At 30.8% G+C, this 24,296-nt stretch overlaps 1 protein-coding gene across 1 annotated transcript in view; it reads left to right on the plus strand.

Moving 5' to 3' along the window:
• Window positions 1-23,886, plus strand: part of LOC127733237 (HEAT repeat-containing protein 1-like) — an 81,525-nt gene extending 57,639 nt beyond the window's left edge. Inside the window, exons 28-44 of the mRNA XM_052242548.1 lie at window positions 3,865-4,113; window positions 4,710-4,836; window positions 7,386-7,555; window positions 9,898-10,065; window positions 11,070-11,213; window positions 12,486-12,653; window positions 13,611-13,789; window positions 14,365-14,464; window positions 16,241-16,408; window positions 17,897-18,031; window positions 18,360-18,464; window positions 18,862-18,932; window positions 20,288-20,385; window positions 20,788-20,945; window positions 22,207-22,365; window positions 23,113-23,221; window positions 23,776-23,886. Coding sequence (XP_052098508.1) covers window positions 3,865-4,113; window positions 4,710-4,836; window positions 7,386-7,555; window positions 9,898-10,065; window positions 11,070-11,213; window positions 12,486-12,653; window positions 13,611-13,789; window positions 14,365-14,464; window positions 16,241-16,408; window positions 17,897-18,031; window positions 18,360-18,464; window positions 18,862-18,932; window positions 20,288-20,385; window positions 20,788-20,945; window positions 22,207-22,365; window positions 23,113-23,221; window positions 23,776-23,864 — 2,397 coding nt within the window. The 3' untranslated portion in view covers window positions 23,865-23,886. The remainder of the gene's footprint in view (window positions 1-3,864; window positions 4,114-4,709; window positions 4,837-7,385; window positions 7,556-9,897; window positions 10,066-11,069; window positions 11,214-12,485; window positions 12,654-13,610; window positions 13,790-14,364; window positions 14,465-16,240; window positions 16,409-17,896; window positions 18,032-18,359; window positions 18,465-18,861; window positions 18,933-20,287; window positions 20,386-20,787; window positions 20,946-22,206; window positions 22,366-23,112; window positions 23,222-23,775) is intronic.
• Window positions 23,887-24,296: the final 410 nt, after the last annotated feature.

Consider the following 24,296-nt stretch of genomic DNA (forward strand, 5'->3'; position numbering starts at 1 on the left):
CAAACTTGGCCACAATCATTGTTAGGGTATCTAGTTTAAAAAATGTGTCCGATGACCCCACCAACCAACCATGATGGCCGCCATGGCTAAAAATAGAACATAGGGGTAAAATGTAGATTTTGGCTTATATCTCTGAAACCAAAGCATTTAGAGTAAATCTGACATAGGGTAAAACTGATTATCAGGTCAAGATCTATCTGCTCTGAAATTTTCAGACAAATCTGACAACCGGTTGTTGGGTTGCTGCCCCTGAATTGGTAATTTTAAGGAAATTTTGCAGTTTTTGGTTATTATCTTGAATATTATTATAGATAGAGATAAACTGTAAACAGCAATAATGTTCAGCAAAGTAAGATCTACAAATAAGTTGTTATGACCAAAATTGTCAGTCGACCCCTTAAGGAGTTATTGCCCTTAATAGTCAATTTTTAACAATTTTTTATAATTCAAATGTTTCAAAATGCAAACCTAAAGGTTGAAAAAATGAAAACAACATGTTATAATTAAATTTCATGTGTCCGAGGCAGGGCTTCCAAAAATTTTTTGAGCCAGCCGGACATTTCATATCTTATCCCGATTTTAAATCCCTTTAGACTTAGTAAATTAGGCAACTATGATAATCAGTTGGCCATCATATATGATATAACCAATGATTGACATTAAAACGATGTTAAACTTTACTTTGATATAAATTCGATGTTCTAACGTAAAGTGTTAAATTGAAAGTGCAGCATTCGAAGTGTGCAACATCAGCGTACTACTTCCGCTTTAGACTCTTTATTTGTGCAAAATAACGCTGTCAATAGCTTTACTTTCGTTTTTAAAATCACATTTTCCTAATGCCGGATGTTGACTTGACAATGGAAAATCACGGATCAGAGACGGATACGTAATATCCGTGTAAGTTTACGATTGAGTTAAGTAGCCTTTTCAAGTTATTTCTTAAAGAAAATACTCGAAATGATCGTTTGATAAAGATATCAATGATAATTTTAGCATTATTGAAGAATTAGGATGCATAATTAAATTTCCCACCAGCGGACAATAGACACATGTGCACACGTGTTCTAGTTCAAACAATGTGCTTCTGACGATTATTCGTTTAAAACCTTTTCAAATTTTTCATCAAATCATATTTATTAACGTATTTCTTATAATTTCAATCTTTTAGACTAAATTAATTAGATGCAACCTGCTGAAATGTAAGAAAATAACTTTGAATACACTTTAGCGTACCCCAGTATTTAACACGATGTACAATGTTTTTAAATATAATAATGAATATCATACATATAAGAATTCATTTATAAATATTCTTATTTGAAGAATTATTTTAAAATCTAAGGAAACTTTTTTAAAACTGAATGGTCATATACAATAATATCTACAAAGCGTAATTAAATAGGATGTTGTTCCATACACGCTTACATGTTTGACCTCGTTTACCTGATCACCTTTATGTTCATTGTTATGCATCATCAATTCTATTGATTAAGACAAGCTAAGGTCTCTCATCAAAGGTAATGACCTGTAATCAGTGAATGATTTATGGCTTCAATATTACTTATTGAAGGGATAATTGTTTGACAGCTTGTTGTTTTTTAAATAAAAGAACAATTTTTTTTTCTACTTTTTATTGATGTACCAAGCCGTCGTTTGTGTACCCAGAGGATTAGACTAACTGAGACACTTCAAAGTATGAAATATGCTGCATCTGTTTAATTAAACCCAAATATGACCGAAATATCTTTGTGAAATAGATTGCCACAATTATAAACTATAATGCACAAACGGACATTTTTACCGATCGATAGTTGGTAAAAAAAGTGAAATGACCGTTTTATGAAAATGCCTTGAATAAAAAAAAGTGGCAAACCTATGATATTTGACCGTTTGAGGCTGAGAGCAGCTGGACTTTTTATATAAATTTCGGTCAAGTCCGGAATATATGACCGTTTTGGAAGCCATGGTCCGAGGCGCTTTTATGGATTTCATCAGGAGCCCTCAAAGCTGAAAATTTGAAAGTCAAGGATGTATAAGAACAGAAACAGTTGAAGAGCGAAGTGGAATCAATGTAGAATCTAGCAGCCAATTTTGAACATGAAAGATCAGCAGTAGAATACATGGAATGAAAATTTACAAAACTAGACACATTTGTTGTTTTTATCATCAGAACTTTGTGTTGATACACTGTGTAAATGATGCTAAATACACTTTATAGTCTGATTTTAAGAGTTAATAATACTTTTCTTCAATAAAAGAGGTATTTAAACAAATCCAAAAAATCCCTTGGCAGCATGAAATAATGGTAGAAATACAATCAATTTTAAATTAAATTTGTAAATACTTTTGAAAATAGCTCCATTTATTTGTATTTTATCCTATAATAACCCAACTGTTGTACAAATAACAAGTATTGATTATTTGTATAGTATAAAGTCTCCTGGTGTCCCGCTTCTATGTTGAATATGCTGTTGTGTTAAAGTTACTGTTCATGTCACAGTTCAATTTGGGGTCCTCTTCAACAACTATAAGCCATGCAAATTCCTAGGAGAATTAAAAGACAACTGTTGAAAAGCCCGATGTTAAAATGTGGAGGTTGAATTGCAAGATAAAAACAATAAATGTACAATGTCAGAAAATATAAAATATATTTGGTCTGGCTATGAAACTGGACCCAACCCTTTTTAACTCACCTGGCCCGAAGGGCCAAGTGAGCTTTTCTCATCACTTGTCGTCCGTCGTCCGTCGTCCGTCGTCGTCCGTCGTCGTTAGCTTTTTACAAAAATCTTCTCCTCTGAAACCACTGGGCCAAATTTAACCAAACTTGGCCACAATCATTGTTAGGGTATCTAGTTTAAAAAATGTGTCCGATGACCCCACCAACCAACCATGATGGCCGCCATGGCTAAAAATAGAACATAGGGGTAAAATGTAGATTTTGGCTTATATCTCTGAAACCAAAGCATTTAGAGTAAATCTGACATAGGGTAAAACTGATTATCAGGTCAAGATCTATCTGCTCTGAAATTTTCAGACAAATCTGACAACCGGTTGTTGGGTTGCTGCCCCTGAATTGGTAATTTTAAGGAAATTTTGCAGTTTTTGGTTATTATCTTGAATATTATTATAGATAGAGATAAACTGTAAACAGCAATAATGTTCAGCAAAGTAAGATCTACAAATAAGTTGTTATGACCAAAATTGTCAGTCGACCCCTTAAGGAGTTATTGCCCTTAATAGTCAATTTTTAACAATTTTTTGTAAATTTTTGTAATCTTTTACAAAAATCTTCTTCTCTGAAACTACTGAGACAAATATAACCATACTTGGCCACAATCATTATTAGGGTATCTACTTTAAAAAATTTGTCCGATGACCCCGCCTTCCAACCACCATGGCCGACTTGGTTAAAAATAGAACATTGGGGTAAAATGCAGTTTTTGGTTTATATCTCTGAAACTAAAGCATTTAGAGCAAATCTGACAGGTGGCAAAAAAGTTCATCAGATTTAGATTTATCTGCCCTGAAATTTTCAGACGAATCTAACAACCCGTTGTTGAGTTGCTGCCCCTGAGTTAGTAATTTTACAAAAATTTTGCAGTTTTTTGTTATTATCTTAGATATCATTATAATATCTAATATCTAATACTATTAATTATGATTTTAACCTTATTTTACATGATTTCCAAAGCATCAGTAAATACAGGTGAGCGACACAGGCTCTTGAGAGCCTCTAGTTTCTGTTTCTAAAGTTTAATGTACAAATTTATTTGATATTTACCTACAATGTACATATAATGTATATGTTTCTTTGACTACAGTGTTAGTAGTAGAAATTTAATTCAAATATTTACTTTCTAGGCATGTGGACAAAGAAAAAGGGTACACAGGACTGTATCTAACAAACCAGAAGATGTCATCACCATGGTGATTCGTGTATTTGTTGATGCCTTCCCACATATACCAAATCACCGACGTCTGATGTTGTTTACTAAACTAGTTTCTATAGAGGGTGATCTATCTTATCTGTGGAGAACATTGTTACTAATGACAGAACAAGTGGTCAGTAAAGGACCAGTAGTGGACACTGAGGATGAAAGCACAGAAAAGGTTAGTTTTAAATGTTTTGTAGTATGCAGGCCTACTGATTTTACTTAAAAGTCACCAGCAGTAAAATGTATGTTCAGAGCAAAAATTCAATCTTCTCCATTACATTCCAAAGATAACAATGTTTTGATTTGATAAGGTATAAACGTTCTTTTCAAGGATAAAAAAAAATAATAGTTGGTGCCATTAAGAATAGAATGACAAACACAAATTCAAAATGCATTCAGAATTATATTGAAAGTTTTCAAGATCAGACATTTCAATACCTTTTTGTCAGAAATTACATTTTTTGTCTTAAGTAACTAAATCTTGTTTGCTATGTAGTTTATATACAACTTTTATTTGGAATTGTATTACAAGGCTGTCAAAGTTTCTGTTTTAATGCATATGTTGAATATTAGTTTTGCCCCCTTTACAAGAACATAATTGGACACTGTACAACTGTCATCGGTTATAATTATTATTAATTACGTCTTTTTATTTTTAGATTGACTCTGCACTGGAAAGAGAGTTCTGATTAAATCTGAGCAGCCATTTTACTTTGTCTGTACAACTGTCAGCTGCAACAGATATTATTAACTAAATCTTTCTATTTTTAGATTGACTCTGCACCAGACAGAGAGTTTAGATTAAATCTCTGCAGCCATTTTACTTTGCCTGTACAACTGTCAGCTGCCATAGATATAATTGATTACATAATGAAGCTTCCAGATGATAAGGACATGGGTAAGACTTCTTCAGCTTTTCAATATTAAGGAGTGAACTATGTAACATTGACTATTTATAAGATTGAACTAAACATGAAACAAAAACTTACAGAAATTTTTCTTTGTTTGCATGGTGGTGTTGTTATGTAAGAGAGTTAACTGATTTTTTATTGATTATTTACAGCTTTGTTGGAAATCCACATACATTCTAAGTAATAAGATAAATATTTAGCATTTCATTTTATTGATAGGTGTTTAACGCCACTTTCAGCACTGTTGGCTATTTCGTGGCGGCCAGTTTTTGTCGAGCCTACAACATTTATGTACCGAAAGCAAGACATAGCGATCCTAGATTCCGTCATTGGCGTCGGCTGCGTCAACATTTAGGTTCAGTCTGTGGTTAAAGTTTTTTTAGACATCAATAACTTTGTCAAACCTTCATAGAATTTTATGAAATTTGGATAGAAGCTTATTATGACCAAAATACAGTATCCAGAGCAAAATTTTTAAAATATTTATTTTCATTTTTCCGTACTTTAATGATAAATGGACTTAGTTTTTTTCGCACTTAACATTCAGATTCAGTCTGAGGTTAAAATTTTTCAGTCATCAATAACTTTGTCAAACCTTCATGGAATTTTATGAAATTTGGACAGAAGCTTGTTAATGACCAAAATACAGTATCCAGAGCAAAATTTTGAAAATATTTATTTTCATTTTTCCGTACTTTAATGATAAATGGACTTAGTTTTTTTCGCACTAAACATTCAGATTCAGTCTGAGGTTAAAATTTTTCAGTCATCAATAACTTTGTCAAACCTTCATGGAATTTTATGAAATTTGGACAGAAGCTTGTTAATGACCAAAATACAGTATCCAGAGCAAAATTTTGAAAATATTTATTTTCATTTTTTCGTATTTTACTGATAAATGGACTTAGATTTTTGTCGAGCCTGCATCTTTCATTCTGTGTCAGAAACCTATGCTGTGTCAAATATTTAATTACAATCCAAATTCAGTGCTGTATCAAGCTTGAATGTTGTGTCCATACTTGCCCCAACTGTTCAGGGTTCAACCTCTGCGGTCGTATCAAGCTGCGCCCCAGCGGAGCATTTTATTTGGTCAATGTTAAGTTTTAATGGTTAAGTTTGTTTCTTAGATACTATAAGCAATAGGTCAACTATATTTAATGCATAGATTGATTGTAAGGTGTTCATATTTGTCTGGCATGGTTCATCTGACCTTGACCTCGTTTTCATGGTTCATTGGTCAATGTTAACTTTTCCTGGTTAAGTTTGATTCTTAGAAACTATAAGCAATAGGTCAACTATATTTGGTGTATGGAATGATTGTAAGATGTACATGTATTTCCAGTATGGTTTATCTAACCTTGACCTTATTTTCTTGGATCTTGGATCATGTTAAGTTTATGTGATACTTGTAGTAAAGCTTTATATTTAGGACTATCAACATAAAATCAATGGTCAGTAAAGCAGGCGAAATATTTCAGCGTGTGCACTCTTGTTTTACATTTAACAAGTAGATACAGTCTGGGGTTAAAGTTTGTTACACATCAAATACTTTGTTAAACCATAGAATTTTATGAAACTTTTTTATGATTCAGAGATAATGTCTGAAGCAAACTTTTGAAAATATATTTTCATTTTCAGTATTTTTCTGATAGATGGACTTAGTTTTTTTTACAGTTAACATTTACAGATCGTCTGGGATTAAATTTTTTTGACATGATAGGTTTGTTAACCTTCATGGATTGTTATGAACTTGGACAGAAGCTAATCTTCGAGACCAAGAAATAGCATCTAAAGAGAAAGTTTGAATTTTTTTTTAAATTCTGTTTTTTTTACTGATAAATAGACTCACTTTCTAAGTCAACATTACACATTTACACTGACAGCAACAATCGTAGGAGACACAGGGTTCTGCGGAACCCCTTATGAATTTTTATTGGTGGAGGAAGCCAGAGTGCCTGGAAAGCACCACTAACCTTTGGTAGGAAAACTGACAATCCTAGTCAATTAAGTTTGAAGACAAAGGTTTTTGCAACTGCGGGACTTGACAGGCTAGTGGGGATTCAAGGTTGTTAAAAACCCCCCTAGTAGTAGGCTAGTGATACAGTCTTTCAACTGCTTAGACCGCTTGGCCACCAAAAGGCCCCTCACAATTATTGAAGAAAAGAGTCTCAAAAGACAAAGAATAATTGTCTAAAAAATACTAACATCTTTAAATTTGCCGAGTTGCAATCTTTTTGGAACAAAAATAAATCCCCTAAAATAGATGTTAATGTTAATCATATTGCTAATGGAGTAACTTGTAGGAACAACTGCCAACGGTGATACATTTAAAATGAGTTGAGTTTGTTCAATAAAGTTTACTCTGAACATTTGTACAGCTTCAAGTCATACAAAATTTTTAATTTCACCTTAAAGCACTTGTTAGTATACATGTTCATTATATTTTAAATTAAGTCATAATTAATTGATTGATTGTCAATTTTGGAGAGTAAACAAATTTTGAAAAAATTTTCATTGTTTATCTCTTCATTTACAGAATCTTCAGCAAAGACGGTATCTCTTCCCAAATCTCTGGGACAACTAAAGAAAGATGATGTAGAACTGTTTAATGTACAGTTTCATACAGCCAAACAACTGAGACACTTTAGATATGAATCTTTACAGCTGCTGATATCTCTCTTCACAAGTTCAACTTTCCTGTCACAGGTAACTGCTAATATGAATCTTTGTAGCTATTTATATCATTCTTACACATGTTTAATTTTCCTGTCACATGTAGCCATACCTGTCAACTGACCTGTAATTTGCAGGTGTGCCACATGAATTTACCAGGTCACCTAAGATTTTCGATACCCTTGCAGTCATCAAATAACCTGGGATTTCATCAAATGACCTGTTCCTTCTGTGTATAGGAGCACATCAGCTATAGCTGATTTTTTATTATATTTGGGGTTTATAAAATTAATTAATAAAAAATAGTGTCACTGTGAATGAAACAATAACAGGGAATTGTTTTATATTGATATTTGATTAATGATAAATATTTAACAACTAAAATGAAGTTAAAATGAAAACATAAATTGAAATTTTAAATAATTTTCAGAAAATACTTCACAATTGTGAATATTTGTAGGAAACTATTATATGTCGTAGAATATTTAAACCCTCTAAATACTAAAAAGTAAAATAACAAAAATACTGAACTCCAAGGAAAATTCCAAACAGAAAGTCCCTAATCAAATGGCAAAATAAAAAGCTCAAACACATCAAACAAATGAAAAACAGCTGTCATATTCCTGACTTGGTACAGGCATTTCCTTATGTACTAAAATTCAACTGAAAAAGTTTGTACACATTATGACCTGATTTTTTCTTCCTGAATGCAGGTCTATATTTTCATTGTCAGAGGTTGACAGGTATGGGTAACTGCAAAGTGATTCTTTGTAGCTATTGATATCTCTCTTCCAGTCACAGGTAACTGTTAATATGAATTTGTACAGCTATTGACACCTCTCTTCTTATATTTAGCTTTCCTGTCACAGGACACAGGTAAAAACGGATATGTAAAGTTACTTAGGCTTCTCATTACTTGTTTGAATTTCCTCTCGCACGAAGTTAAACTATAATTCTGTACAGCTATTTATAATACTGTCCCTATGTCCAACTTTCCTGTTCCAAAGTAACTGCAAATATGAAACATTAAAGTTACTGATATCTCACGTTACATCATTCCTCTCCCAGGTACCTTGAAATATCCCATGTTGCCACTGATATCTCATTTTCATACCAGATTATAAGAATCATAAAATATACAAAAATACCAATATGACTGAGACTATCAGTTGACTTCTTGTGTTAATTTTTGCCCTTGAATGATTTTTGTTTACCAGTTTAAGTGTTTGGCTTTTATCTTGATATTTTAGATAGACAGAAATTGTATTTTTATGGCTTTTTTCCCATTTTGGAAATTGGGAGTGGTTGATTTGGAGAAGCATTTTTGGAAATAAATTATTTTGATAGCCTGATTTTTTTTCTTAGATATCAGTATGGCTGATGAGCAATTCAGGCTCCTTGGAGCCTCTAAATGTTTTGTAATGTTTTATAGAAATGGAAATGTCAGCTGTTAAATTATGATCACTTATTATGCAAGAATGTATACTCAACTTCACTAAGGTTGATCTATACCTTGCAAAGCTTAATAGAAATACAAAATTTGAATAATTAACTTTCATTACACTTCATTAATCGAATTCAATTCATTTCATTTGTCTAATATTATATACTCTTTTTCTAATGATTTTTAAGAATCAATTAGTAGAATTATTACAGTTTCAAAAGTAAACACATTTGTTTACAGTGAATTCTTCTCTTGTAAAATCTACATTTTCAGGTCTTATTTTATGTTTTCAATAACAACATTGCTAAAAACCATGAATATGAATTCTATCTATGAATGATTTTTTGTCTCACCAACAAAAATTCAATTTCTGAGAAAGGATAAATTATAGCAATTTGTGTATTTTTCCTTTGATCTATTTTTGTGATAATTTTTCATATCATGCTACTTGCTTGAGATAGAAAATTATTGTCAGAAACTAAGGGTGAATGTTGTCAATGTAAACATCAATGATGTCATAGGCAAAATAGCGATAAACTGGTTATCAATGGTCTTACAACCTCTAGGATGTTTCTCTGCCACTTCTCATCTCAGGGCTGTTGCCCTTCAATGAGATTGTAGCTGAAAAACACTCTCTCTTTTGAAAAACCATTGGTAATCTATAATTATTGTGAGAAAAAATTAAGAAGGATACCAAAATATTGTTCACTATTATTTTATATACGAAATATACTATATCTTGTGTAAAATATTTTACTCATTTTTTTTGGAAAATCATGGATCCTGTCTCCATGTTCTCTTTAACAACATAGGCTTTTATATACAATTTGTTAGGAGAAAGGGAAATTCTAATACTGTAATAACATAAATTCTCAAGTATCATAGAAATCGAGTATAGATAGAATTTTTGTAATCTTGATTGATTTTATAGGTATCAAGAGAACTAAATGAAGATTTACAGCAGGATTTCCAGAAGTTGTTAGAAGTAATAATGGGATGCCTGGCTCAGCTATCAAAATCTGTAGAGAAACATTCAGATAAACCAACAGCAAAATTCTGGAGAGCTTTGTTTCATAAGATATGTGAACTCTTAGATAAGGTAAGTTATAAACTACATATTGTGTTCTTCTTAATATTTAGATACTCTATTACATAGATTTTCTTTGTCATTATAAGAGTCCCTTTTAGGAAGAAATTCACAAAAATATGATTATAAGATTTCTGTTTGGTGAATTCTCCCTTTCTTTATGGGAATTTGGAGCTTTGAAATAGGGTTGATGGTTGGTGAGTGATATACTTGTTGAAAATGTTGATACAACAGATAGTTCCAACTTTGTTATTAAATGAGTTATCTCCCTTGAGAGTTGCCTTTTATTTTATTGATGACTACTGCAGTAATTGACATTGTGACCAGAACCTGAAGTGTCATTAAAAAAATGATAATTTGGAAAATAAGTTTACACTTGACACTGAATGTAGGCAAACTTTAAAATCATCTTTTTGAATTTGACGATTGATTTTTTTCCCACTGTTCTTAAATAAGAGAAAAGTTTTCATAATTTTTCTTTTAAACATAAAGGATAAAGATTTAATCACTACACATGCTATTTGACATCCCATTTTTAGTATTTCAAAGGATCATGCAGGTAAAGTATAACATTATAATGTTTTTATCTTAGCAGAAATATAAAGATTGAATTTAAATAAAAATATATTTAATCTTCTTATTAAATCTCTTTAAAAAATAATATAATGTTGAAAAAGGTAATCATGTTATGTTTGCACATTATAAAAATTTGATATGAGATTAAGTATTCAAAAATGTTTGATAATGATGCATAATTTATTTGTTTCTCCCAGACTAATGTTTATATAACTATGATTAAATATAGCTAATTTACTCTATAGATTTTTGGATACCTTATATTCCCTATTACTGCAATATTTATGTATTAGTATAACTTTTTATCAGGTATCAGGGAAATATTTTGTTACATTATTCTCATTAAATGGTAGTAGCAGCCCTGTCTGTTGTGCATTGTTTTTTGTGTTGTGATTAGAATTTGGTAGCAGGAATTTGTAAAATTGTATATTATTCGACAGGTGGTAACAATTTTACCAGAGAAATTATATCTCCAAGTGGTATTTGGTCTGATGGCTCATGAACTGTCACATGTTAAGAGAAAAGCAATGGAGTTACTGAATGGTAGATTACATCAACAGAAAACAGAATTTACTGGAGAGGAGGTAAGTCTCTGCCCCACCCCTGGGTACTTATTAATTACTCTACCAGCTACATGTATGAGGATTAGATAGTATCCCATGTACATATATAGCAAAATGATCATGAGCAGAAATTCCGTATTTTTCCATCTCCCAAAAAGATCCTGCTTATTAGTAGAAGCTATTAAAACTTAATAGTTCATTGTCCATACACCCTTTTTAGCCACAGTAATTCATGAAAAAAAACTTTCTTTTTGTGGCTTGTTGAAAATGTTAAGTGAAACTCCTATAATTTCAAATTGTGTGTGATTGTTTGCAGTGTTTTCATGCAAAACTCTGTTTTCCATTACCAAATAGAAGTTTAAAATGCTTGTAAATGATTCTAGAACACATAAGGAGTGCTAACATCAACCAAAATCACCTAAAAAACAATTGGAAAAGTTGTGTTTTTCATTAACTGGAAATAGGAAAAGAATGTGTAAATCGCAAATACGCTGAGATTGTACTGAAAATCCGTTTTTGATAGATATTACAAAAGAATATGTTTTTGAAAGTAAAACGCAGCAGTCCTTTAGTTAAAAACTGTTAAATTTATTCATCACATTGATGTTTGATGGACCTTTTGCTAAAACAAAACACATGCAGCAGTATAAAACACCAAATCTGAACGAATAACCAATTACGGTTTGTAGTTTATACATTGTTATGCTGGTTCCCTGCTGAATAATACACTTTGTTCATACCGTTAAATAAAATCAGATTCCAGATTACTCTATGCAATGCTACGAAAAGGAATGAGAAATTTGCAATGAATCATTTAAATTTGATATTTATCAGTTAATATTGAATATTAGGATTAGAATTACATATTTATGTGGACTAGTTAAATTGTTAGAGTTTTGAAAAGAAATAAAGGTGCCCTCTACAATTTCAATTATGAACATTGCTGAACGTAAACAAACATCTTGAAATTGAGCTTTTCTCTTCTTTCTTGCTTTTAGTACTCTATAATTGGCACACCTGCCTGACAATTATAATTTTACAGTAAAAGACCATAGACAATACGAGACTGTATTTAGTAGTGTTATTCTTTTTATGAACAGATCTAGAGAATGTTTGCAAATAAAGATCAGAAAAGGATTTAAGCTAAATTGTTTTGGAGTAAAATTTGTAGAATATTAAAAGTGGTTTATACAGACTATCTTAAACCTGACAAAAGTACTAATATCAGTAATCAGTGATATATAGTGCACAGTAATTAAATGTTGAAAGTCATATTTGTTTTTTTCTTTTCAGGAAGCACTATTACTCCCTCTGGTGGATCAGTTATGTGAAGTGGTTACCACAATAACATTGACAGGAGAGACATCTGAGGAAAATGCAGTAAACGGACAATCAGCTTTCTACAGTCTCAAGTTAATGAGTCGACACCTTGGTCACAAAAATCATCACACATTTACTAAGGTAAAAACAGTCAAATTTGATGAAATAACTGTGAAGACCAAAACCATCGCACGTTTCTGACATACCAAATAAGGGATAAATGTAAAATAATGAATTTCATTACCTGCTTACAAAAGAATGTCACTATATTTATGATGACAAAAGAGTTTTCATAAAATAATTTAAGTGAATGATGTGAGACAATTTTATTCAACAAAACAAAGGAATGACACCTGACAAAAGAATATTAATTAATTTCAGGGTGGAAGTATAAAATTGATTGATTGAGTGTTGTTTGCTTAATGCCAGGAAAAATTTTGAAAAACAAACAAAAATCTGTAATGAAAAATATTCAGAATATTTAAATGGGTATAACTCTAACAATTACATTAATGTGAATAAATAAACAGGTTTAAAGCTAGCCATGACAGATTAATGTTAATACATTAACAGCTTTTAAAGCTAACCATAACATATTAATATGTATGTGTTTACAGGTTTAAAGCTAATTATTACAGATTAATATGAATATATTAACAAGTTTTAAAGCTTACCATTACAGATTAATATTGATATATTAACAGGTTTTAAAGCTTACCATTACAGATCAATATTGATATATTAACAGGTTTTAAAACTTACCATTACAGATCAATATTGATATATTAACAGGTTTTAAAGCTTACCATTACAGATCAATATTGATATATTAACAGGTTTTAAAGCTTACCATTACAGATCAATATTGATATATTAACAGGATTAAAACTTACCATTACAGATCAATATTGATATATTAACAGGTTTTAAAGCTTACCATTACAGATCAATATTGATATATTAACAGGATTAAAACTTACCATTACAGATCAATATTGATATATTAACAGGTTTTAAAACTTACCATTACAGATCAATATTGATATATTAACAGGTTTTAAAGCTTACCATTACAGATAAATATTGATATATTAACAGGTTTTAAAGCTAGCCATTAAGGTGTTTAAGAGGAGATCAGATAACTTACAAGTAGCAGGTTGTGCTTTATTGTGTGTAGCAGAGTTATGCCATAGTCTCAAGGCTCATGCTATTCCTCATTTGTCAGAGTTTATGCCATTGGTTCTCAAAGAAATGAAGAATGAAGAGAGGCTAACCAGGTAATATCATACCATCAATTATTTCAAGAAAGTTCATATCCTTGGTTACAACAGAAATACAAAGATACAGTGTAAAAGCTTTTTTATTGATGCATTCAAAGTTAATATTTCAACAACAATATATGTGTGTTTAGCATTAACTATTACAATGACAAAATACAAATTAATTGTAATTGATGTATAATTTAATGATTATGTTACTTTTTAATGGTGAACATTTTTTTTTAAATCAAGTTTTTTCTTATAATTTTTTTATATTTGATTCATACTGTGGATTCATTTAATTTAGTGGGTACTAATAATTGTTGATTGAGGAAAACTCATATTTTCGTCGATATTTGATTTCCTGGTTTTGCCAAAGTCTGCATACAATCCTATAGACAACATGTACTTCTTTCAACATTTGAATTCATGGTTAACCTATACCAAAGAAATCCATGAAATTTGGCATCCCACAAATAATAATGAATCCACAGTCATGTTTGCATTTAACATAGTTTGAAAGAAATACCATTTCCTTACATGTTGTTCATTATAATCATAAAATTATTATTATTTTTTGTTTATCTATTTAGTAATGACCTGTATATGTTGAGTATAGTGACAGCAATACAGAAAGTTGTGGAGAATTTATCTCTATTCCTTAGTCCTTATCTTGAAGACATTTTATTCCATGTAAGTTTACAAATATGAAATCTGTTAATCAATAGAGTGAGATTTAGGGTATAAATGGCAATGAGACAGCAACCCAAAGATAAAAATAACCAAAAATGATCAATTGTTTTGTATTGTCCTGGACTCATTAAATGTAAAATTTGCTACTTTCAGGATACCGCAACTTTCATTTATAGTCCTGGTTTCAAATTTTTTAATGAGCAACTTAGACTTTGTTATTATTCTGAACCTCTAGATGGAAAGATTCATTCTGATGAAACTATGATTGGACTTTTGTCTCAGAACATTTATTCTCAGATACTTAATGTTATGCTTCACAATGAATTTTTTGAAAGAAAAATTATTTATAACTTCAAAAAGCACCTATCCTAAATAGATGGATAGATAAAGCAACATGTCAGATAGCTTGGTCATTCTAAATAAGTAAACTGTTTTTTTGTTGTTTTTTTTTGCTACGATCTTTATCAACAAGATTGCCAGTTTTTCATCTGAAGGCTGTGGTATCCTCTGGATATTCCAATTACATAAAATTGGCCATCCTGATATGGCCAGGATTGCTGAAAGTTGGGTTAAACACCAACAAACAAAATGTGCTCTGTATCATATTAAATAAAAATAAGGTGTGCAGGCAATTCATTGGAAGTAATCAATGCTTAAAGAGTCATATAAAGGGGAAAGTGAGAATCATAGGGCTTTTTCAAGAACAACATATTATTAATTCCACTCAAGATAATGGTTATTAGTCCCCTACCGACGAAGTCGAAGGGGACTTTAGGTTTGCACTCCATCCGTCTGTCCGTCTGTCCATCTGTCCGTCTGTCCATCCGTCAGTCCGGCAAATCAGCTTTCCACACTTTTTTTCTTCGTTCTTGAAGATATTGATTTGATATTTGGTATATAGTTTTATCATGACAACTTATAGATCAAGTTCGAATTTTGTTCCGGTCTGATGATTTAGTCCAGAATTATGGACCATAACTCTGGACCATATCTAATGTTAGAGTACTATGTTAGACCATATTTCTGTACAAAGGGAGCTAATTTTTTAAAAGACATTCTTTGTTAAATTATTTGAAGAATTTTTTGGCAGTTTTGTTTGTTATTTAGTATAAACTAATTTTCTGAATGCTATAGATGTAAAAAAAAATTATGAAGAGAAATCCTTTAATTAGATAATAATCTATTTTTATTAATGTATATATTTCAATACATTACATTGTGTAGATAAAAGTTGTTGACATTTTATTGATAAGTTACAAATCTATATTAGTTTGTGACAAATGAAAGAAAAAATATTTGGAACTATTAATTATATTTGATTATAATTTGAAAATAGATATACACTGTATTACATCATATCTAATTTTAGAGAGCTATTAATCATATCTAATGTTTTTTTCCCTCAGTTTTCCACACTGTTTTTAGTCATGCTTGAAGATATTGACATGATATTTACTTTTTGTTTACACCATGACAAGTTATAGAACAAGTTAGCATTTTGTTCCAGTAAAATGAATTTTTACCCGGTAGGGAACTATGTATTGCCATGCAATACTCTCAGAATGCTTGTTAAGATTGGGATTTCCAAATAACAAAACTCTATTGTGAATCTGCTTGAAATTTAAGTTACTATTTCAGATGGCTACTATGTGGTTAATAATAATTTATCAGTAAAATCATCAACTGATGATAGCAACCTATTAGATTTCCAAAGCCAGTTCAGTTAAATTATACAATGTATATTTGTATTATTCATACATATGTGTTATATTTCAGATTTGTAATTTATCAACAGACAGTTTAAATGATGAAGCATTACAGAAGCCACAGTTACAACTTCGACTGAAGTCCATCAGACATACATTAGCCACAACACTGCCACCAAGAGTTTTACTTCCTACTGTGGCATCATGCTATCATAGACTGGAAAAGAAAGAGAAATTGGTATTAACATTACCACTATTCTTACTCCATTTGTGTGATGGTCTTCTGAAAAGGATAACAAATTTGAAATGTTACTATCGTAAATACAGTTCAGCATGTAATTGTCTGGACAAGTCAATCATCTACTTTGTGATTGGGTGGGAGACAAATTCTTAAAATTCCAACCACCTCCCCTTAAGTGCATTGTTGTAGGCTGTAAACCATCTGAAATTTTTCTATTTCCAACTATCCACGACAGAGAGTGAAGTAGATTAAAAATATAACTATACTATGAAAATACCCCAAAAATTGTCTATTATAATTGATTAAACTTTTAATTAGCTGTGAGTATTCCAATGCCTATCTATTTTACAGTTATTTTTGCATTTTTCTTTTAAAAAGTTGTATACTTTGCATTGTAATCTTTCAAAATCTGAAGGCAGTTCCTAATGAGAGTCGTTATTTTGCCTTTAAATAATCAAAAATGGTAAAAATCTTCATTCCTTTCATAATAATAAAAATGAGAATGGAAATGGGGAAATGTCAAAGAGACAACAACCCGACCAAAGAGCAGAAAACAGCCCAAGGCCACCAATGGGTCTTCAATACAGCGAGAAAATCCAGCATTGTTAATTTAATTGATAATACTTACAAGGACCAATATGTAAATTGAAGAAAAATAAATATAATGTGTTATGCCCTTTGAAGCTTTAATTAAATGGTCAGTAAAAAAGTTAATTTATGAAAGAGTGTTTCACTCAATTAGATGGAATGGAAAAAATGTTCTCTCATAAAAAATTTGAAAATTCATCAACCATTTAATTTATATTCAAACACAGTATTTAAGGTAGATCATAGGTATATATTTCTTGAGATAGAATTTTCTTATATTTTGCCAAAATGAAGATTTTACTATGCTTTTATCAAAAATATAATAAAAAGTATGGGTCACCGTGCTATTTTCCAAGATATGAGTCTTTGAAAAATGCTTAAATTTGGTTAGATTGTTCATGAAAAAACAAATTTGTGTGCATAAAAAGAAATCTATGAGAAAGAATTTTGAAATAAATTGTGAGAAGATAGGTTTTATAATATGTTTTAAGAAAATAAAAAGAAAAAATGGTGTCATCGAACTTGTTTTCTTGCTACAAGTAAATATTAAAAATTTCCCTATCAGTCCAGTATAAATTTTTTACTAAAAGAGTGATCTCCCCTTAAATGGCTTATTTGAAAAAATTAATTCTAAAATCACAGAATTTGATATTTGTTTTAATAATTTGAATAATACAATAAATCACCAAGTTTTCCTTATTGCAATTATGTCTCCAAATTTGCAGATTTGGGAAAATAACTAGACCGATTTTGTACTGCGATTGTACAATCCAAGATGGCGGTATACCACGAATCTACCTTAAACCACTTCTGTATCTCTTAGAACTAAGTGAGGTTTAATGTAGCATGGAAACAAATGAATTGTAATACTAAAGTATCATATGCTTTTTTCTACAGTCCAGTATATGTTCTGTGATGTCAGTGTTAGAGGAGCATATACAGTCCATGTCAAAGGAAGATTTAACAGCACACATACAAGACTTACAGAAATTCTTCTTAGATGGTCTTAACTTCAGGTTCTTATACTGTGAGGTAAGTACATTTTACTTTACTCATACTATATTAATTTAATTTCTTAATTTATCAGAACTGGTTTTTAAAAATATTCTTTGAAGTTTATTACTCCAGGGAATGTGATTTTATCATACAGCATATTTGACCTCTGTGGTCAATTGTCAATCTCATGGTTATCAGTAGATGCATGTCAACTTAAAATGTAAAAAAAGTAATAGCCTCTCTTCAAATCAAATGTAATTACAATCATTCTTCGATTTTTCAGTCTTTGTAGTAGATTTGGAACTGATATTTGGTTTAGGATTGTAATCTTTTACTTGTGCATTTTTTTAATTTTTTTTTACAGCACCCAGAGAAGCAGATTTCAGCAGTAGAAGGCAGCATTATAGAAACTTTTATCACCATGGTGATGAAGCTGTCAGAATCAACTTTCAGACCACTTCTCTTTAAGGTTTGTATACTTTTTATGTAATTTAAGCTTTCTACTTTTATTTATATATGAGAATTGAATTTGTACAAAATGCCTCATTAAAAAAATCATTGCAACAGATAAATTGATAGCATTTATGATACTTATAATAACAGTAAAATCTATTGATACTTGAATATTTGTTTGATATATAAGGTATTTGAAAAATTTATACTGAATAAAAAAATAAGAAATATATTTTAGTTTCCATGAAATAGGGAAAGACAAATCTAATTGTAAATAAAGCACATTTATAGTCACATCAATTATATAAAAAGGAAAATTAAATGGTTGTTTCTTGTTAGAGTACTTTAAAAAAAAAAACATTAAATATGATATTCAAAACAGTATTGAAAATATGTGATATTTCTTCTTACAGTTATATGACTGGGCAAGTAGAGATGAAGAAACAAAATACAGAGTAATGGTGTTCTACAGACTGGCTGATAGGTAGGTCTTATTGAGAGACAGAGGTGGATTTAGAGGGGGGCCCTTATGGGGCTACATATACGGTTCTAGCATAGACTTTTTCAAGTCCCACTCCTAATGTTGCCATTTTGGTTGGCCATTCCTTTCAAAATCCTGGATCCGCATCTGGGATATGTCTCTATTTGATGCAGAGATGGTTTGAGGTCCATTTGCCTATAATATCATGACCAGTAGAGGTAAAACAACATTGTTGTCCATTGTCATTTGGCAGAGTATACAATGATTGCAGAATACACACTAGACAACAACACATACACCCTTTCTTTCATTTAGTTGGAATACAGATACAGCAAAGATTGTAAGAGTAGTTTTAAGGGTTTACTCAATCATACAGAATGTAATGAATGTGTCAATCTATAACATACAATCACTTATAAAGAATGACAGGTTTTTGTTTTTTCTACCGTATTCAAAGAAAAAGTTGAAGGTTACATCATAGTAATATATTTTGGACAAATACTTTTCTATTCAATATTTTTGTTATCCATCATGAGAGATAATAGTCACTGTGGGTTCATTTATTTTCGTGGGTATCAAATTTCGTGGATTGAGGAAAACTTGCTTTTTGGTGGATAATTGATTTTGTGGTATGGCAATCTCTGCATACAAAGCCTATAGAAAATTTGTAATTTGTTGAACATTTAAATTTGTTGTTCATCTGTACCCATGAAATCCACGAAGATGGGTATCAACCAAATAATAATGAATCCACATTATACAAACAGAGCCATATAATGCTAAATTATAATTGAAATATGTTTTAAAGTGCGCTCAACCTCCCACTAGAATCCCAGTCATTTCAGTTCCTGTAATGTTCTGAGAGTTAATGTACCAAATGGGGTATGGTCATATTTGAGGGGTTTGTTTATTTGTACATCCTGAACAGCCCATCTTAAAGACTAGAATAAAGGGATTTATACATCCAGAGAACCTTGCATGTTCTAAAATATGTATACATAAGGCATAGCCACACTGATCTCCATTTACAGGATAAATTATGGAAGTCCACTACATCTTAAGGAAGTCAAACTAGTATTTTACATTTCTTAAAGGCCTCCTCTGCCTCTAATATGCTTCTACAGAAAGTCAGAGGTCCAAGGACTGTTTCATTTTGTATCAAGGTAGAAGCAATAGAGTCTGGGTTGTTACTGTACATCTGTTTTTTTTAAAATCAAATTTTAACAAAAAAGATCCATTTAGATTACCAAATAAACAGAATTTACTTTCAGAAATGTAGGTTAAGGTCAATGTAAGAGGTGTTGGAGTAGTAGGGGCACATTATTTAATTTTCTAACAGTAGAATGTTGAATTTGTAGGTTGGCAGAGAAATTGAGAAGTTTGTTTACATTATTTGCTAGTCATATAGTTCAGCATGCTGCAAGCATAATAGAGAAAAATAACATTTCAAAAGCAGGTGAGAGATCTTTTATTTTCTTGTATAAATCTCTTTCAACTAAACAAAAAAAAACACCCCCACTTCCCACCAAAAAAAACAACCAAAAACCCAATAACAAAAAAAACCGAATATCTTTCAGAAGTCACTGAATTAGATGTCTGTTTATTAGTGTACAATTACATCTTGTTTTGAGATTGACCATTATTATTAATAGCATTAGCAGTTAGTGACACCATAACCATTGCTTATGATTGTTAAAATGATGACTTTTCTATTATCAATCAACCCTGTTTCTTTAAAGAGTATTTTTGTATTTACATCTTACTTGATAAGTATATTTTTGCATCATAAAAGAAATGTTATAATTTATAAACATCTTATTATTATTATGATTTTAAGAAAATATTAATATAATTTCAGAAGAACCATATTTTTGTAAAGGAAACAGAGGAAGGAGATTGTCCAATCAGCTTCTTTGTTACATATTTGATTGTTTGTACAAGTGTTTCTTATATGATACTGAAGGATTTGTTACAAAGGAGAGATTTGATAGTTTAATGCAGCCAATGGTTGATCAGGTATAATATTTATAACAAAACTTCTTTTTATACCCCTTTGAAACAAAGATTTGAGTATATAGAAATCACCATATCAGTCCGTCCTTCTGTCTGTCCATATGCTTTGTAAGCGCATCTCCTAAACATCTAGACTGATATTGATGTAACTTAACACAGTTTTTAGAAAAATGTCTGAGGTGCATACAGGAATATGACGGTCAAACATGTCAAAGTAGGGATAATCGAATGTACTTACTTCAATATTACAAAATGTATGGTGATAGTCTCTCGTAAGAGCAACATTGAAGCTAGATGGATATTGATGATTCTTTTCACAGCTTTCAACACTTCCTGAAGATGCACTTAAATGAATATTATCTGTCATGCATGTTAAAGGGGAGATAACTGAATTTACTTACTTCAATGTAACATTATGTGGTAATAATTTTAAATGCAACTTCTCATAAACGGCTTAATTGATATTGATGACATTTAATATAGTTGAAGACCCCCTGTATTCTTTTTCCAGTTTACTCGAAGCTGTTGTTTACAGGATGTTTAAAAGAATAAAGAAATAAAAAAAAGAACTCTTTGTTACCTTGACAAAGACTAAATAGCAATAATAAAATGAAAAGAAAGGCAAGCTGTGTAGTGTAAAATAGTAAAACTATCATAGGGTAGTTGACTTAATTGCTGATACAAGTGGGTTACAAACAAATATGTTTTTTTCAAAAACAAAACAGTGAAATTTAACCGTATTGTTTTGTGCCTCACTAAAATGTCTAGATGTTTTACATATTCAATTTTTATGTTGACAAGGATTGTCAAATTTCCTGCTGAAGATTTTGGTTCTCTCTAGGCACTCAGGCTTAAGCTTCCTCAACCAATAAAAACCAACCTCCACACAATAGCCTATAGTGCTTAAAGTGGCATTAAAACACCAATAAATCAAATTTCATGCATAAGCATATGAAATTCATTGAATTGTGATTTATTTTAGATAAATTCCTTTGATAACATATAAAACTTAAAATCAACAGAGAGATTTCAAGATATGATTCCGTAGGACAACAAAATGTGTACTTTCATTTATATCATCAGACAAAACAGGTTTATTTCTGTGGATTTTGGGGTGAGCAAGGATCTTCAGCGGGACAGCAGCAGTATGAAAAGTAAAAATAAGTGTTAAAAACATTACGAGAGAGGTTTGCCAGTGAAGGTAATCCACATTAATTCAAACAGTACTAAGTTTACTTTATTATCTATCTTATCAATGTTTTAGATTGAGAATTTCCATCATAAAGATAAACATTATGAAAAGAGAATTACAGACCATCTGGTTCCCTGTATAGTACAGTTTGCTGTTTCTTCTCAAGATGATTCTTTATGGAAGAGCATTAGTTACCAGATTCTGTTGAAAACTAGGCATGATACCTCAAAGGTAGAATATTTGTTAATATAAACACAGTAGAAATGTTCACTCTTAATTAAGGACTGAATTTTATTTATGATAAATTTACCTTCTTTCCATTTATTTGTTTTCTGTATTGAATGACCTTTTACTTTGGGATCAAAATGGAGAGGTATATTTGTGAGTCAATGGCTCAAAATCTAATTAAATCTAATGGATTCAAAATATTGCTGGCTACGTAACTGAAGATAGTACAAAATAAAGAAGATAAGCTATGATTGCCAGCTTCCACCTGATATTAAACAACAAACAAGGATGTAAACCTCTATTGTGTAAATGTGGTCAATTTATTTTCCCAGTTTTATCATATGATTCATTATTTTGTTTCATTTATCATAATATTTTCATCAAGATGAATTTTATACTGTTTGTGTGTATACAATTTGCCATTTATTTCATGTGGTGGAATGTCATCAAGTTTTGTAATAATTTATAGGCATTTTGTTACATCTGAAATTTTTAAGGTCAGATGTTTGATGCAGAACAAAACTGTCCATGTTGGTCATATTTCATTGTATTTAGTTCTTTATTCTCTTCAAAATATAACTTTTACCAGAACAAGAGCCTAATTTGTTGTAACAACTGTATTTACATTATTGTAAAACACCATATTGATGTAGTGTGTATAATCTAAGGATTATTAAATAGGTATTCATCAAACTTGAAATATCCCTATTTATTACTATTTACACATAGTAACTATAACTGATTTTTTAGGTGAGGTATGCAGCTCTGCAGTGTATTGATGCGTTCCATCAGAAGTTAGGTGAAGATTTCATGCCATTATTGCCAGAGGCCATACCATTCTTAGCAGAGTTAATGGAAGGTAAATACAATGACCTTCACAATTATTTATACTTGACTGAAGGTACATGTAATTGATGCAGTACATTGATATCTTTTGTCCATGTACTTGTTGCTGTTCTTAATAGTTGTAACTGTAACTTGATTGAAACGTTTTTTTGCGTTTTTCCTTGTGTTGCTGTATTTTACTAACAATTGGTATTTGTAACATGCATGCTCTTTAAAGCAAAGATATATTACAATGTGAATGGGGAATGTTCATTGAGGGTCATGTCTTTAACCAATTGAGTGCTAAAAAGCTACTTTGAGCTTATAATATTATAATGAAAAATATTTTACCATACCTGCCAACTTTTGAAAATCCCCATGGTGGTTTTAGTGCGTGACAACAATTTCAATGGTTACAATTTTTTGCCCCCACTGTTTTGTGTCATATCTTTTTTGTTACATTTGAAGCAAGACCTGGTAGATTCTTGCCTTACTTCTTTAATTTTACACTTCCAAATACGCTGGCTGAAGACACATTATAACATGCTAAAGGGATATTAAAAAATTGAATATTATTTTGTATTACAGATGATAGTGAAGAGGTAGAAAAGAAATGCCAGTCTGTGATAGCTGAAATGGAAAAGACATTGGGAGAACCTCTCAAGAAATATTTTTAAATAAAGAAATTATTTCAAATCATTTTTCTGATTCTTGCAAGTTCTTCAGTTCAAAATAGTATGATAAATACTTTGAAATATTGTATTGATTCATTGGAGTTGGGAAGGCTATTAGTGTTCTGCTAAGGACTTGAGTAAAAAGCATATTCCTGCACCTGCACATGGTAATCTGAGGTGATTACATTAGAATTGTAAAATAAAAAATAATATATGTTGTAACAGACCAGACGAAAAATCAATCCTATAATGTTAAGGTCTGAGTTCCTTATGATAAAAAGTGTTTGAAAAGCATCCTTCTTTTATTTATTTAGTATCCATCCAATATTTTAAAAAGTGTTTCAAAGCCTATGCACATAGAGGTAGTCCCATAACAGTGTGGACAACTGTAATGATTATCTTTTTAATAATACCGAATCATTTACCTTTAACTTG

This window comes from Mytilus californianus, unplaced genomic scaffold, assembly GCF_021869535.1.
Source record: "Mytilus californianus isolate M0D057914Y unplaced genomic scaffold, xbMytCali1.0.p SCAF_1, whole genome shotgun sequence".
Taxonomy (NCBI): Eukaryota; Metazoa; Mollusca; class Bivalvia; order Mytilida; family Mytilidae; genus Mytilus; species Mytilus californianus.